General features: G+C 46.3%; 1 protein-coding gene across 8 annotated transcripts in view; it reads right to left on the reverse strand.

The window, feature by feature from the left end:
* The window catches only part of Garnl3 (GTPase activating Rap/RanGAP domain like 3), a 144,364-nt gene that overhangs the window by 41,556 nt on the left and 88,403 nt on the right, over positions 1 to 14,405 (reverse strand). For all 8 annotated transcript variants that reach the window (XM_076928519.1, XM_076928524.1, XM_076928520.1 and 5 more), the window contains 6 exons: positions 13,289 to 13,364; positions 12,573 to 12,671; positions 9,083 to 9,186; positions 5,304 to 5,412; positions 2,615 to 2,660; positions 1,775 to 1,881 (listed from right to left, as the gene is read on the reverse strand). In XM_076928519.1, the coding sequence (XP_076784634.1) occupies positions 1,775 to 1,881; positions 2,615 to 2,660; positions 5,304 to 5,412; positions 9,083 to 9,186; positions 12,573 to 12,671; positions 13,289 to 13,364 (541 nt within the window). The remainder of the gene's footprint in view (positions 1 to 1,774; positions 1,882 to 2,614; positions 2,661 to 5,303; positions 5,413 to 9,082; positions 9,187 to 12,572; positions 12,672 to 13,288; positions 13,365 to 14,405) is intronic.

Raw genomic sequence — 14,405 nt, forward strand, 5'->3', positions numbered from 1 at the left:
GCTTCCTGTTTGTTTCTTGCTTCCTATTTGATGCCCTGGGCTTGAACCACATGAAAATTTCCAAGTCTGGATGTTTTGAAAATGCAGAAAGGAGCAGAATCACCTTTGCCAAATGGTTTGCAGTCTGCTGCTTCTCATGCTGGGGACAGAGCTTTTCCCCTAGACCCTGCTGTGGCCAAAACTGGGAGCTGACAGTGGGGTTGGCACACAGCCACACACCCTTAATGGCTTCTTCCACCTCGGGAGAGGGTTGGGAAGCATGTGGAGACCTCTACAGGGGTTCCCAGAGGGATTAACACTGTCAGCCAGCTTGGCCGAGAGTGGAATGTATCTGGTGACTGGAGTTAAGTGACATTTATCCCTTCAAGTGCAACTGAGATGGGTAGATAAGACATGGAGGAAGGGGAGGTGGCTCAGGGCCGAAGAAGCACTTGCTGCAAGTGGCCCACACTTTTAATTCCAGCACGAAGGTGGCAGAAGCAGGCAGATCAGTGAGTTCAAGGCCAGGCTGGTTTACATAGTGAATTCAAGTTAGCCATAGTTACATAATGTGACTTTGACTCAAAAAACAAAACAAAACAAAACAAACAAACAAACAAAACCCATTTCCTGCTCTAGTAGAGGATCTGGGCTTCATCATCAGTACCCACATTGGGCAGCTCATTACTTCAGTTCTAGGGAAATAATCCAGTGCCTTCTCTCTGGCCTCCATGGCACCTGCATACATGTGCACATACATCTGCTCAAGTGTACACACATCCACATAAAATTAACCTTTATGAGAGAATACAAAGGAAAGATACTATGTCATCCAGCACCTGACTGGCCTGCAGCATTAGTTTTGGCCAATTTTGAAGGAGACTGAAAACTAGAAGCTGAGTAGTGTGAATTGTTGTGGGATTCTGTCAGGTTCTGGGCTCAAGTGATGCCACCTTGGGGCCGGGTGACCAAAATGGACTCAATGAGAGGACAGGAGCGTTTCTAAATCTGTCAAACTACATGGCAACAGTGACAGAATTAGGCACTGTGTGTGTGTGGGTGTGAGGGACAGGTGGATGCCTGCAAAGCAGCTGCAACCCCTACTGTCTGGCAGGAGACTGGAGCTGGCTGCAGAGGGCAAAGACTGAGTAGTACTGCCAGAACTCCAGGGCTGACAGACTAGGCTTCTATGAAGAGACTGCAGTGGATGAAGTGACTTGATTCTGATCAGTAGGTCCTGATGGGTCCAAGCATGCTCTGAGGAGGGTGTGGCTCATGTCTGTCATACAGAAGATGAAAGCCCAGAGGCAGGCCCTGGGAGTCATCAGTGAGCTGAGGTGCATTTGCTCTGGCTTGCTGGCTCTTGCGGCCTGGGATGGTCCTACTCACTCCATGAACAAACCCACCTGCCTGCACACTCATACAACCCAACAGCTCTCTGTCCCTAAGCGTGAATCATGACCATAGATAGTTCCCTAGCTTTTCTCAAAGACAGATATACAATGATGGAGACTCAGAATGATGGCATCAGAACTCAGGGCACACAGGCAGATTAGGGGCCTCTGGCACCGGGCATGGTGAAGGGATAAGCTGCAAAGCTGTGGGCAGGATGTGAGGAGCGGCTGAGAACCTGGAAGAAAGCCTACCTAATGTTACCAGAAACTAAACATGGGTAATGGGTGTACTCGAATGTGAATGGCCTAACAACACTTCCCTATGCAGTGGCCTGGGAGAGTACGGAGAACACATTCTTATATGGAACAACCGACAGAAGCATTTCAAAATGAGAACTTACATTTCACAAGCAAAAAGTCCCTGAATTCCTGGTGGTCTGTAAACACCGGAGGGGATGGCAAGGGTGGGCCAAAAAGTGGCACACTTTCTTCTGAAAATATTTTCAGCCTATGTAGAAAACATTCCAGAATTAGTTGGTGCTCTTCTTCAAAGATCAGTAACATTTTTGCAAGTCAATATGTTCAAAAACATATGTAATAAGTGAGAAAGATTCTTCCCAGAGGAGACTATGTCATCTCTGAGTACTCTCTCCTAGGAGAGAGGCCAAGTCTTTAGGGTCTAATCCACCAACCCATGGATAGGCTGAACAACAGCAACGGTGCCCTGAACAGCTGCCGCATAGCAGGCAGGGTGTTCTGGATTTCAAAGCTTGCTGAACATGCCAGAGGTCACTGTGTTCTTATTCTACACCAGGCTCAAGGTGCCTGGGGGATAGCCATATTCACAAACCCTCAAAGTCAGTAAGTGACTGAGCTGAGGTTGACCCCACTTCCCCTAAATGGTGGGAATTGACATTACTTTCACAACATCCTTCTAATAGATTCATTTTGAGAAACAGAAGGACAAGTGGGCAAGAGGCACCCTGACCAAGGTCAAATATAGACAATTTCCTCTCTAAAGTACAAATACCAAACTAATCCTGACCGCTGGGCCTACTGTACATAGCAATACTACATGGAGCAAAAACTTTCCCTGAAGAGAAAGACAGAATATTCTAGAAGGTGAGAGTGTGTCTAATGAACCCCATAGGAAAGCACATCAGGGTCATCTGAGGGCCAATACCAACTGGTGATACAAATTTTAGACTTAGAGCAACAACAGAGATGAGGTCATCACGTACCTGTAATTGTCATTTTGCTGGTCATACCTCACTAAGGCAAAAATATCTGTGGGGACAGTCAAGGCAACTCATCAATACCCTTGATGCTCACACCTGACAGCTGTGCCTGACAATCCTTCCTGCAGAAGTGTTCTTGAGCAGACCTCCCTGTGGCTAGGCACCTACTGCTCTCAAGTTGGGACAAAACTCTGCCTCTTTACAAGGGACAGACACACAGGGGAGCCCAGCACCTAGTGTTAGCATCTTGTGGTCTTATACTGGGAAAATGTTAGGTGAATCCTCCACGGCTGTCAGAGGAGTTCATAAGGAAATCCGTGGAAAAGCCAAGCAGCCAGCAGAACCAGAGGAGCAGTTCCTGACACGGGTTACTCATCTATGTCATCACACGTTGTAAAATGGGGAAACAATCTAAATGTTTCTGCTGTACACCTTCCCTCTCCTCCTGCCTCTGGTAGACAAAACAGACCAAGCCAATGTGGCTGCTGGCAGCTTCTGAGCAGAGGCGCCGGTGCTTGGGATGAAGCCTGAAGTGTCCAGAATAGCTCAACTTCTCGGGGTGTGGACCAGTGGCGGGCAAAGCACTTGACAAACACGTGAGAGGCCTGGCTTCCACCAGCGTTTAAGAAAAAAAGGATAAATGACACATTCTGGGGCTTTAATCTCAATCAAACTCTTTAAAAATAATCAAATAGCTCAACTACCTGCACTCAGTAGTGCTCCTCTGGCCTGCCCTCATGTCTCACTGGCAACCCAGGTGCTGACTGGGGCTGAAGGCAGCAACTGTCAGGGGCACCCACTCCTGTACTCTGCAGGATTAACTCACACCGACCACCTTTAGGTTCTCTTCAGAAACCCACATGCCCAGGCCAGTGTGGAGAATGTCTAATAGGGAGCACCCTAAAGTGTCTCTAGCTATCCAGCCACCTTGTCTTCTGGGGCTCCACTCAGAGAAGCCGGCTGTCACCATGAAAAGGTGACAGAATATTAGTGCCACAGCCCAATTAACAGGGGACATTTTGCTCTAAGTAGGATGAGCAAAGGAGATGTTTTCACCTTAATTATGATCCCCTTCCCCTTGTGGAAGGAATTTGGCCATTTCAACTTTTTTTTTTTTTTTTTTTTTTCGAGACAGGGTTTCTCTGTGTAGCCCTGGATGTCCTGGAACTCACTCTGTAGCCACCACCGCCCAGCCCATTTCAACTTTTAAACACTTCCTTCGAGCTCTGTTGTCTGGCTTCAGGAGACAAGTCAGTTTCACTGGCAGGCACCTGATGCACAGTGATCTGTCTCCCAGTATTTTACTGGGGTCTTGGGAACCGGAGCAGCGAGACTTCATTCTGAGAATGCCCACTAGATGTGCTTTACTTACTGTGGCCAACCTTCAGGGCTGCTGCCTTGAGTTTGGCTCTCAGGGTCTGTAACCATGGCAAGTGGGCCTTGGCTGAGGTCTGGCAGGCAGGATGAACACATGCCCTGGGGTTGTCTGGGTCAGCACTGTTGAGGCTAGCCCCACCCCCAGCATCTACAGACAGTGAGCTGAGCAGGGTTAGGGTACATGAGTAACACTGTTAATGTTACCATGCCCCATACTTCTATTTAGCTAGATTATCAGAACAATTTCCCACGGTGACCTCCTGCCTCAGCCTCTCCAGTGCTGCCATTACAGATTATCAGTCTACATGCCCAGATATATATTTTTTCCATGTTTGAGAGAAGGTATGTAGCCCCAGCTGGCCTCCAATCTGTGATCCTCCTGCCCAGGCCTTCAGTGTGTTGGAACTACAGGCATGCAGCAACAGATTTTATATTTGACATCAGCTTCCCACTCATTCATTACCAGCGCATAACGGGAAGCTCTCCTCATTTCACAGACTTCCTGAGGAAAGAGAAGGCATTCTGAAAATCAAAGCTGGGTGTGGTGGCATGCACTTGTAATTTTAGCACCCAGGGGTCTGAGGCAGCAGGGCTTTAGTTAGCTGTGAAACACAGTCTTCTGACCTGTAAACTCACAGCCACAGTGCCCTGTACTCTCCTAGCCATGGACATCCCACAGTGGGATGTCAAGGGGCTCCTGAGGCCCCTCCTGCAGGGGTACAAAGAGTAATTTTCAGGCTGGAGAGATGGTTCAGTGGTTAAGAGCACTGACTGCTCTTTCAGAGGCCCTGAGGTCAATTCCCAGCAACCACATGGTGGCTCACAACTATCTGTGATGGGGTCTGATGCACTTTTCCAGTGTGTCTGAAGACAACTACAGTGTACTCACATAAATAAAATAAATATTTTTTTTTAAAAAAGAGTTGTTTTCTCAGTGGTGTAGTCACTAGTAAGTTGCCTTTACTCAAATAAATGACCATTTGCCCCAGTTTTTAAAGTATCCCTCGTTAGATACAGGTGAGAAAGCAGAGAGGCCTTGTTGAAAAGAAGGGGTGATCAGGAGAGGGAGAATGCTAGGAGGGTAATGGAGGTGTGGTGAAGGAACCCTGTATGTGTATAAATTGAGAAACACAGTCAAACAGTCCCTAAGAATTCCTACCCACTGCCTCAGAGGCGGGGAAGATGGGAAAACACAGCGCTTGGGCAAAACTGCCCAATGTGGGCGCCAGCCTAGCTGCTCAGGACCTGCCTAGTCCATGTCCTGTGAGGCCCTGTGAGACTGTTGAGCTGGGGCATTTATGAAGACCCAGGATACGTGTAAAATGGGAGCGGATCATGGAAGGCTTAAAGGCGGGAGAGGACTCCTCTCCTTCCTGGAACACAATGGTGACAATATCGTTTCCAATGTGGCGCTTCCTTTCCACCTGTGAGGACGAGAAATGACATGGTGAGAAGAGCTGCTCTGACAAGGAACACTCAGTCAAGACACTGTAGCAAATGGCCACAGCCCAACAGCCTGACAGCCCGACCCCTATGTGGCCTTGACAAGCCACTGGGTTCCTCTCCTAGTGCAGGCCTCATTTCCTCTCATCAACCCTTTAACTAAAACCCCCTCACCAGCCTGAAGGCCTGTGTTCCCTCCACCAGAAGACTGTAAGTGGATACTTCTCCAGAGACGACATGTCAACTGTAATGACCACAGGAGAAGACACTCAGTCTCACTAGTTACTGGAGACGTGCAAGCCAAGCCAAGCGGCCATGCAAACCAGTAGGACGAGAGTATAAAATAACACACTGGTGCAAGGAGAGACCAGCCCTTTGTGTACTACTGATGGGAATGTGACATGGTGTGGCCCTCTGTGTATTACTGATGGGAATGTGACATGGTGTGGCCCTCTGTGTATTACTGATGGGAATGTGACATGGTGTGGCCCTCTGTGTATTACTGATGAGAATGTGACATGGTGTGACCCTTCTGGAAATGATGCAGTGGTTCCTCAAAGAATTAGATGTAGATTTACCAGCCCAGAGAAATGGCTCAGTGTCTAAGAGGACTTACTGAGTTTGCAGAGGACCTGAGTTTGATTCCCAGCACTCACGTCAGGTAGCTCATGACTGCCTGTTGCTCCAGTTCCAGGGGATCTGATGCTTTCTTCTTGCCTCTGAGGGCACTGCATACATGTAGTGCACATATACATGCAGGCAAACACCCATACACATGAAACATTTAGAAAGTAACGAAGCACTCTAGCACTCTGGAGGTGGGAAGGGGGATCAGGAGTTCAAGGCCAGTCTGAGTTACTTGAGGTAGTATCTCTAAAAACAAAAACAACAAGGATGGAGAGATATCTCAGAGGTTAAGTGGGCATTCTGCTCTTACAGAGGAGCCACGTTCGGTTCTCAGCACCAACGTCTGTGGCTTATAAAAACCTGCATTTCCATCTCCAGGGGATCTGATGCTCTCTTCTGGCCTCTCTGTACTGTACTCATGTGTATGCACACATAATTAAAAACAAACAAGCTAACAAACAAACAGAATCAGCTCTACACTACAATGCAAACCCTTGAAAACAAGCCAACCACTAGATGTCAGTTTCTAAGGACCATTGGGGCTAGAAAGATGGTTCAGTGGTTAAAAGCACCGACTGCCCTAGCAGTTTAATTCCTAGCACCTACATGGTGGCTAACAACCATCTGTCACGTCAGTTCAGTGGATCTGTTGCCTCTTCTGACCTTTGTGGACTCCCTAGTGCACACAGAACACTTACATACACACAGGCACACACATGAATACACACATGAATAAAAATTAAATATTGAAGAGATTATGTATTACAGTACATAATTAATCCGTGTGTACCTACTGCTCCATCTGTCATGTGGTGTGGGCAGTGTTGGAGACCGCTGAGAGTTGGAGAGAGGATTGTAAGGCATTCCATTGGAGTCAGTGTATCTGCTGTGTGTAGGGTGCTGGCATTGATGCTTGAACCCAGCACCTCACATGTTAGACAAACACTCCGTACTTGAACCCCAACCCCAGTGTAAGTTTTCTGATGCCACTGTTGACATGTACGAGGTCAAGAACATTGAGGATGGAAGAGAAGATGGTGTGGTCTATCCTCTGCAATGAAGAGGCCTAGCAGCAGAGACATGTGTCTTTCCAACCAAACAGAGAAGACATCTTATACACAGCAAGTCTCAGCTACATGTGCTTCCCTGTTTCAATAGACCTGACCAGAGTTCTAAAACAAGGACAAGTTCAATGCTTTCATGGTCCTCATAGTAGCCCATGAGACCCCCCCCATCAGCTACTTTTTCCAGTCAGACCATAGAACAGCACGTCCTATTTCATCCTTCCTTGCACGTTCTCTCCAGAGCGCCTCTACATCACAGAACTGCAGAATCACCCCCGGTACTTATCTGCTGTATGCTTTACCCCTTTATTAGAATCATTATTTTACATGTTCAGTGAAAAACCTTTCTGGCCCCTTTTAAGTTTGTATTTCTTTGCTGAACAATTGCTCATTTATGTCAGTGACATTTATTCATGGAGATGCCTTCTCTCAGTGCATAAAAAGGTGGTAAGAGTCTTATACAAGCTAAGCATAACTCTCCAACTCTGTCAAGACCCAGTAGCTGGGCCTGGGGAGATGGCTTGGCAGTTAAAAGCACCTGTTACTCTTAGAGAGGATCTGGATTCAATTCCCATGTACTCACATGGTGGCTCACAACCTTCCCTCACTTTAGCTCCAAGGGGCTGCTCCAATCTCTATGTAAACACTGCAGTGCAGTATAGACACAGGCAGAACACTTACATACATTAAAACTAAGACAAATCCAGCAGCCCATATTTGTTGTACCTAAATTCTAACAGGTTGGATTTTTTTTTCTCCTAAAAAATGGCCAATCTCAGGATTGGGAAAGGAGAACTCTGGGGGGACATTCCCAGCATGGCCAGACCATGTAGACAGTCATGGTTAACTTCAACATCAATCTGAAAACTGTTCCTAATACCACACAACCATCTGTCTTAGGATTTCTCTTGGTGTGATAAAACAAAATCAACCAAAATCAACATGTGGAGAAAAAGCTTTATTTCAGCCCTCAACTATTGCACTTCGTCATCTGAGGAAGTCACAGTAGGAGCTGATGCAGAGGCCACAGAGGGGTGCTGCTCACTGGCTTGCTCCCCATGCCTTGGTCAGCCTGTGTTCTTATAGCACAAAGGACCACCAGCCTCCACATCAATTATCAATAAAGAAAATGCACCACAGGCCCATCTGGTGAAGCTCCCTCCTCTCAAATGGCTCTAGTTTATGTCAAGTCGATATAAAACTATCTAGTATACGAACATATCTCATGTTCTAGACTCCTATTCTGACAAGGCCAAAGGCACACTGAGAGAAGTTACAGGGAGAAGACTTGTTCAATACAGAACAGTCTGCAAGGTGTCTCCTTATGGTTTGAGCAGGTCTCTCAGTGCTGGAAGTCTGACTCCAAACATGGAGTTGCTAAGGGATGGGGGCCTTTAAGTGAGATGGTGAGGTTGGGGGCAGTTAACAAGTTTCTAATGGAAGTTCATTCTTGCTTAGTTAGGTCTGTCTGTAACCTAACCTGGATTTCTCATGCTTCCTCTATGCCATGTGATCTCTTCTATGTCTGTATCACATGCTAACCACTGTGAGGGCCTCACTAGAGTTCAGAATACCAGCTCTTGAAACAACATGACTTTGAGCTACATAAACTTCTCTATAATGTTCCCAGGCTCCAGGTATTTTGTTATGACAACACAGCATAGACGTGTAGTCTTTAAAATCATAGTTACACATGTACAAGTACATACATGTGTACACCCACAGGCTCACTACTATCTCTGATCCAGTCTTAAAGAGGCAGAGGCAGAAACAACAGGCTTCCTACACCTTGTTTGCAGTTCACACAGACTATAAAGAAGTGCATTGAATTGGTAGCTGGTAACTGACATGGAGCTCACTGTAACACACCTCATCTCTACTCGTATAAAGCACTGCAGTGCTCAGCCACATTCAGTCACATCATGGTTTGTGTTCTCAAAGAGCCAGAGGTCACACATACCTGTTGTCTGTTCTCTTTGGAATATGGCAACATGGTGGAAACATGAAACATGACCTCATGCCCTTGGTACACAGTATAGACTGAGTTGATCCCTGTGGTGTTATCTGTAAAACACAAGAACATAGTCAGTGGGCAGAGTTTTACATGGGAATGCAGATTGTTGTGGATTGATTGCTGTCTGTTTTTCTGCCCTGTACCCCATGCCTGTACTTAGGTGAGGTCAGGTGAAATCTTAATTAGTTAGATAAGGCTACAGCCTGTGATTGGGCAGTGGAAGGGAAGGTGAAGCTGAAAGTTTTAGAGAGGGGACATTGAGAGAAAGAGAAGGAGAAGGAGAAAGAAAGAAAGAAAGAGAAGGAGGAGGAGGAGGAAGAGGAAGAGGAGGAGGAAGAGGAGGAGGAGGAGAAGGAGAAGGAGAAAGAGAGACAGAGACAGAGAAAGACAGAGAGACAGAGACAGAGAGACAGAGACAGAAATGGGAGAGACAAGATGTTACCTGAAGGAGAGGATGAAGAACCAGAACCATGTGGTCCTAGGAGCCATAAGTACCTTAGATTTCTTAGATAGCTGATTGAATAATGTAGGGCACATCTGTCCAATCCAGGTGTGCAGCTTGTATCTACATCAATTGAGTTGAGTTCTTTGTGTGGGCATTTTGGGGGTTGAAGATTTAAATTTGTTATAAATCTGGCTGGTAAATTACAAGCCTCTGGAGTTTTCATTTTACCTGGAAGAGCCAGTGGCAGCCAGTTTCAGCAGGCTAGCCTGGGGTGGATGGCTTGGGAAGTGAAAGCCTTTGCTGGTGCCTAGCCAGCCATAGTGTGGATTGTTTTTTAAACTACACACTACAACAGATGGAGGCATACAGTTCCCAGTACTCTCTCAAAGACCTGGGTTTATCAGCTGTTGTGAGCAGGAGAGGATCACCTGAGGTAAACTCTTCCCACAAGGCTCCTACTCATACTACAATCCCTCCACTTCCTGTGATAACAGGGTAAGGATACAGTAAGCTGTGATGCTCACAAAATCAAAGTGAGGTTTCTGAAGAACTTTGTGGTGATTAAGGCACAGGCTCTGGAGGTAGCTGGACCAGCCTGAGTTCTCACTGGCTAGGTTACTCCTTTCCCTCCTCAAATGTAAGGGCTTTATCATTTTTTGTAATTTAATTTTTAAAGCTTTGTTACTTAGTGTTTGCATGTGTGCACAAGTGTGGTGAGCCTCGGGTCTATATACAGTGATTTCTTCTGTTGCTCTCCACCTGATTTTTTCTTCAAGTTTGGCTGTTGGGTTTAAAGCAATATATTAGTTATATATTGTTGTGTAAGTTATTCCAAAGCTTGGTGGATTGAACCAAGGCCTAATACATTTTTTAAAGATTTATTTATTTTTATTTTATGTGTTGGAGTGTTTTGTCTGCATGTATGTCTGTGTACCACGTGTATGCAATGCCCATGGAACCCAAAAGAGGGCATTAGATTCCCTAGAACTGGAGTTACAGATAGTTGTGAGCTGCCATGTGGGTGCTGGGACTTGAACCCAGGTCCTCTGGAAGAACAGCCAATGCTGTTAATCAGTGAGCCATTTCTCCAGCCCCCTCTATATTTGTTTATTTGTTTGTTTGTTATTTATTTACTTGAGATTGAGTATCTCACTGAACCTGAAGTTCACTGATTTGGCTTGAGTGGCTGGCTAGTATGCCCCAGTAATCCTCCTGTCTCCATCTCCCTAGTATTGGGATTACAAGCATGTACCCCAACCTGGCCTTTAAAAAGGAGTGCTGGAATTACCTCAAGACCTCATGCTTACATGGACAGCACTTTACCAGTGGAGCCATCTCCCTGACCCCCATGCTACTTTTGATAAGTCTCCCCACTTTTTCTTATCCCATTTCTTAATTTGAAAATCAACACAGAGAAGACAGCAAGACGGTCCTTGCAAAGCGCTTAACATGGCAGAAGAGCTGGTAATCAGAGGGCTCGGGAAATGGTACTCAGGGCCCCTACAGTGAGGCTGAGAGCGATGGTGATGAGCTCACAGGTGCTCAGGAACACATCACATACACGACAAAGTATGTCAAGGGGAAGCTGGTAACCAAGGCCTTTCCATAGCTGTCCTCACATGGCTGTCAAGCTCTGAATCTGTGTGCACTGCCAGGAAGAGAGGCTGTCAGGCAGTCAGGCTACCTGGACAGGAAGTCTGTCACATTTAGGCTACAGGAGCCTTGTACCACCTGCCTGACTTTCTTTGCAGCTTGACTGAAGATCAAACAAAACGACAAACACAGAAACACAAGGTGCTGTCAGTGTTCCTCTGCTGGAAGCTGATCTAGAGGCGCAAGCCTGAGCTTGCCGCCTAGTCCCCTCCGACCACCTCCTAGCTTCCCCGGCCTCCCCTTCCACACCCAGATCTCCACCAGCTACTTAAGGCCAGAGACTCAGAGACTCCGTGAGATCCTTCTTCCTCTTATCTCCACTTTCTAGTATCACGGAATCGTGGGCCTTCTACCTCAGAGCTGGGATTTGTACACTTGTCTCCCTGCCAGCCTGCCATGACAGCCGCCTCCCCACCCCCATTTAGACTGTGGAATCTGGTTCTCTAGGGGCCCCCTGGCTCCCCTGGCCTGCTCCCTCTAGATTATCTTCCCTGCAGATCTGCCCTAAGGGGACCTAGCTGCTTTCCTACTCAGTGACAGGGAAAGGGGGCTTCAAACTCCCTGCAGGGCCACCCCTCCCCTTCTTTAGTCTATATTGCAACCTTCTTAGTCCCTCAGCTCCTTCCAGCCAGAAAGACATTCTCTTACTTTCTAGAACATGCCATGTTCTTTCAGCCTCAGGGACTCCGCAGATGCTCCCTATTTGAAATTCTTTTCTCAAGACTATCCAACTGTTCCCACTCATCACCCCCATGTTCCCCCAGAGAAGTCTTCTCTAATCCCCAGAGTCGGCAAAGCGCCCGTGGGCACTCTCTGTGCCTCCTCAATCCTGTAAGCACCAACTGCCAAGCTATTTCATAACCATCACACGTGTGACGCCTGTGCTATCCAGGGGACTATAGGCTGCTTGCAAGGCAGGGATCATGTTGAGCCCAGCCCAGTCCTGGCATACAGATGGTGCTCGTTGGTAAAGGCAGCTATGAAACAATGGAGACTTGTGTTGTAAGGCAACTTTATCGTGTGGCTCTCACTAGGACAAACTGCACTAGTGACTATGTTACCAGGCTCTATGACCTCATGCGATCCATAACAGACGTGGTCCTTTGCTGATGGAAATGTCACTCATTTGTATATTGGTTGTTTGTATCTCCTGCTGCTTCCTGTGGGTTCCAAGGTCTGATTAGTCTTAATGAAAGGAGTTAATGCCCATGCCTGGTGATTCATGATTCATGTCATACTGGGGATAATCCCCAGTCTCTCCACTTTCTGGCTTACATGTTCACCTCTCTTGGGTATAAGTAACAGAATTTTACTAATTTTGACAAGGGATATGCTTACTTTTGGTGTCCAGACCACCACGGTAGCCTGTCCAGCCCTTTAGAGTAATGGTGTCACCGAGGAGATTTATAAACTTTTGAAAAGCTTCACTTCCAGTTTCTGTAAGAAAAGGAACAGATGTCAACCACTGGTCCTCATTTTCTAACCATAAAGAAATCACAGATAATGAGGTGCTGCTGATAAGTATAGTATCAAAGGATGAGGTCACCTCGCCTTCTACCCAAGGGCTATAAGGAAGTCTTGTAATTTTCAGGAACCCAAGGGAAGGCAAAACAGAATCAGATGAACCAGACCTGGGGCATGCAGTATTGTGGGTGCTATTGTTGCTCTGCCCAATGATAAACAGGGCTGTAACATGAAAGACACAAATTCAGGAAGAGGATACTATCTTTATATTCACTCAACCAGAAGCAGCAAGGAAAGATCTTGTACTCTGTAGAACCAGATTTTCTAAATTTTCCAAAATTTTCTAAATTTTCTCATGTGTGTTCCCCACACCCATGTGTGCTCTCCAGTGCCCATTGCAGGGACTAGTAGGTGTTACGTGATCAGTAAAATACTTAGCGAATGAATGAAGCTGGTCAAGAACCACCTTATAAAATTCTATAAACTGCTTCCTGGTATTGGAGATTCCAACGCAACCAGACATTTGGTTTCAGTGGTGGGAAAGGCAGAGGCAGGGGTGCCCTTGGCAGGGGTGCAGAGGGGATGCTTACCATTGCTGAACATCTCATCATCCGTGAGCTGCCCGTCTTTGGCAAAAAGAACCCCAAATTTGAAATTCACAGAGCCCTTACAATGAGACAGCAAAAGACATACCAGTCAGTTTCTTCACTAAGGCACATCTAGTTATAAGCTACAGTGTTTGCCATTAAGGATCACTGTGGTCAGCAGAGTGGATACTTGGGGGATTCTTTCCTCACCCACTGGCCCCAGTACTGACCAATGTTAACAAGTCACTCATTTGTTTTTTGTAGGTTACAAATAGCAAAGAGATGAGGTGATCCATGTTTGTATCAGTGAACCCACTTGTAACTTCATTACTGATGGGATCAGGAAGATGCTAGGTCCATGCAGGGGCATCGTGGTGCTTCTGACAAATGGCCACAGGCACCCATGGGTCTGGCACCATGTTCTCATCTACACATCAGTAACAGTTCCCAGAAGAGCATAGGAGCTAACTGTAACCAAGAGCCAAACATAACAATCTTAGGCTGACGTCTGGTAGGCTCTTCTAGAAATAGATATGGAAATTGTGGGCAATTTATACGAAAAGCTCGCTCCCCTATTCCTGAAGATATTTAATCTGAACAAATTCAGATGTGCGAATGAAAGACAAAGCAAGCCAAGCAAGCAGTGGCTATTCCTAGTCTGAGCTTATAATTCTCAGCTATGCAGACGGCTGTAACAATCTGACCCTGAGGAAATAGCAAGCACCAATGTTTGATGGAAGCTGCTTCAGGAAAGAGCGGAAGACAGAGGGATGGAGTCAGGGAGCAGGAAGTAGGGTCTCAAACTGTTACTTTTCGAAGACTTAGTTATTACTTATGTGTCTGTATTGCTATAATTCATTATAATGCTGTATTATGTGGTGGTTATAGTCATTATATAAGTGCAGGTACCCTCGGAGGCCAGAAGACAGTTTTAGATCCCTTGGAACTAGAGTTTCAGGCAGTTATGAATTATTGGATGTGAGTGCTGGGATCCTAATCTGGGTTCTCAGCAAGAGCAGTACATGTTCTTAATTGCCTAGGCATCACTCTAGCCCCTCAACTCTAGGTTTTTAATGATCTTGCCCTTAACCTGGGCAGGAGATTTATAAATTATTTTCTA

This window comes from Arvicanthis niloticus, chromosome 2 (genome assembly GCF_011762505.2).
Source record: "Arvicanthis niloticus isolate mArvNil1 chromosome 2, mArvNil1.pat.X, whole genome shotgun sequence".
NCBI classification, from domain to species: domain Eukaryota; kingdom Metazoa; phylum Chordata; class Mammalia; order Rodentia; family Muridae; genus Arvicanthis; species Arvicanthis niloticus.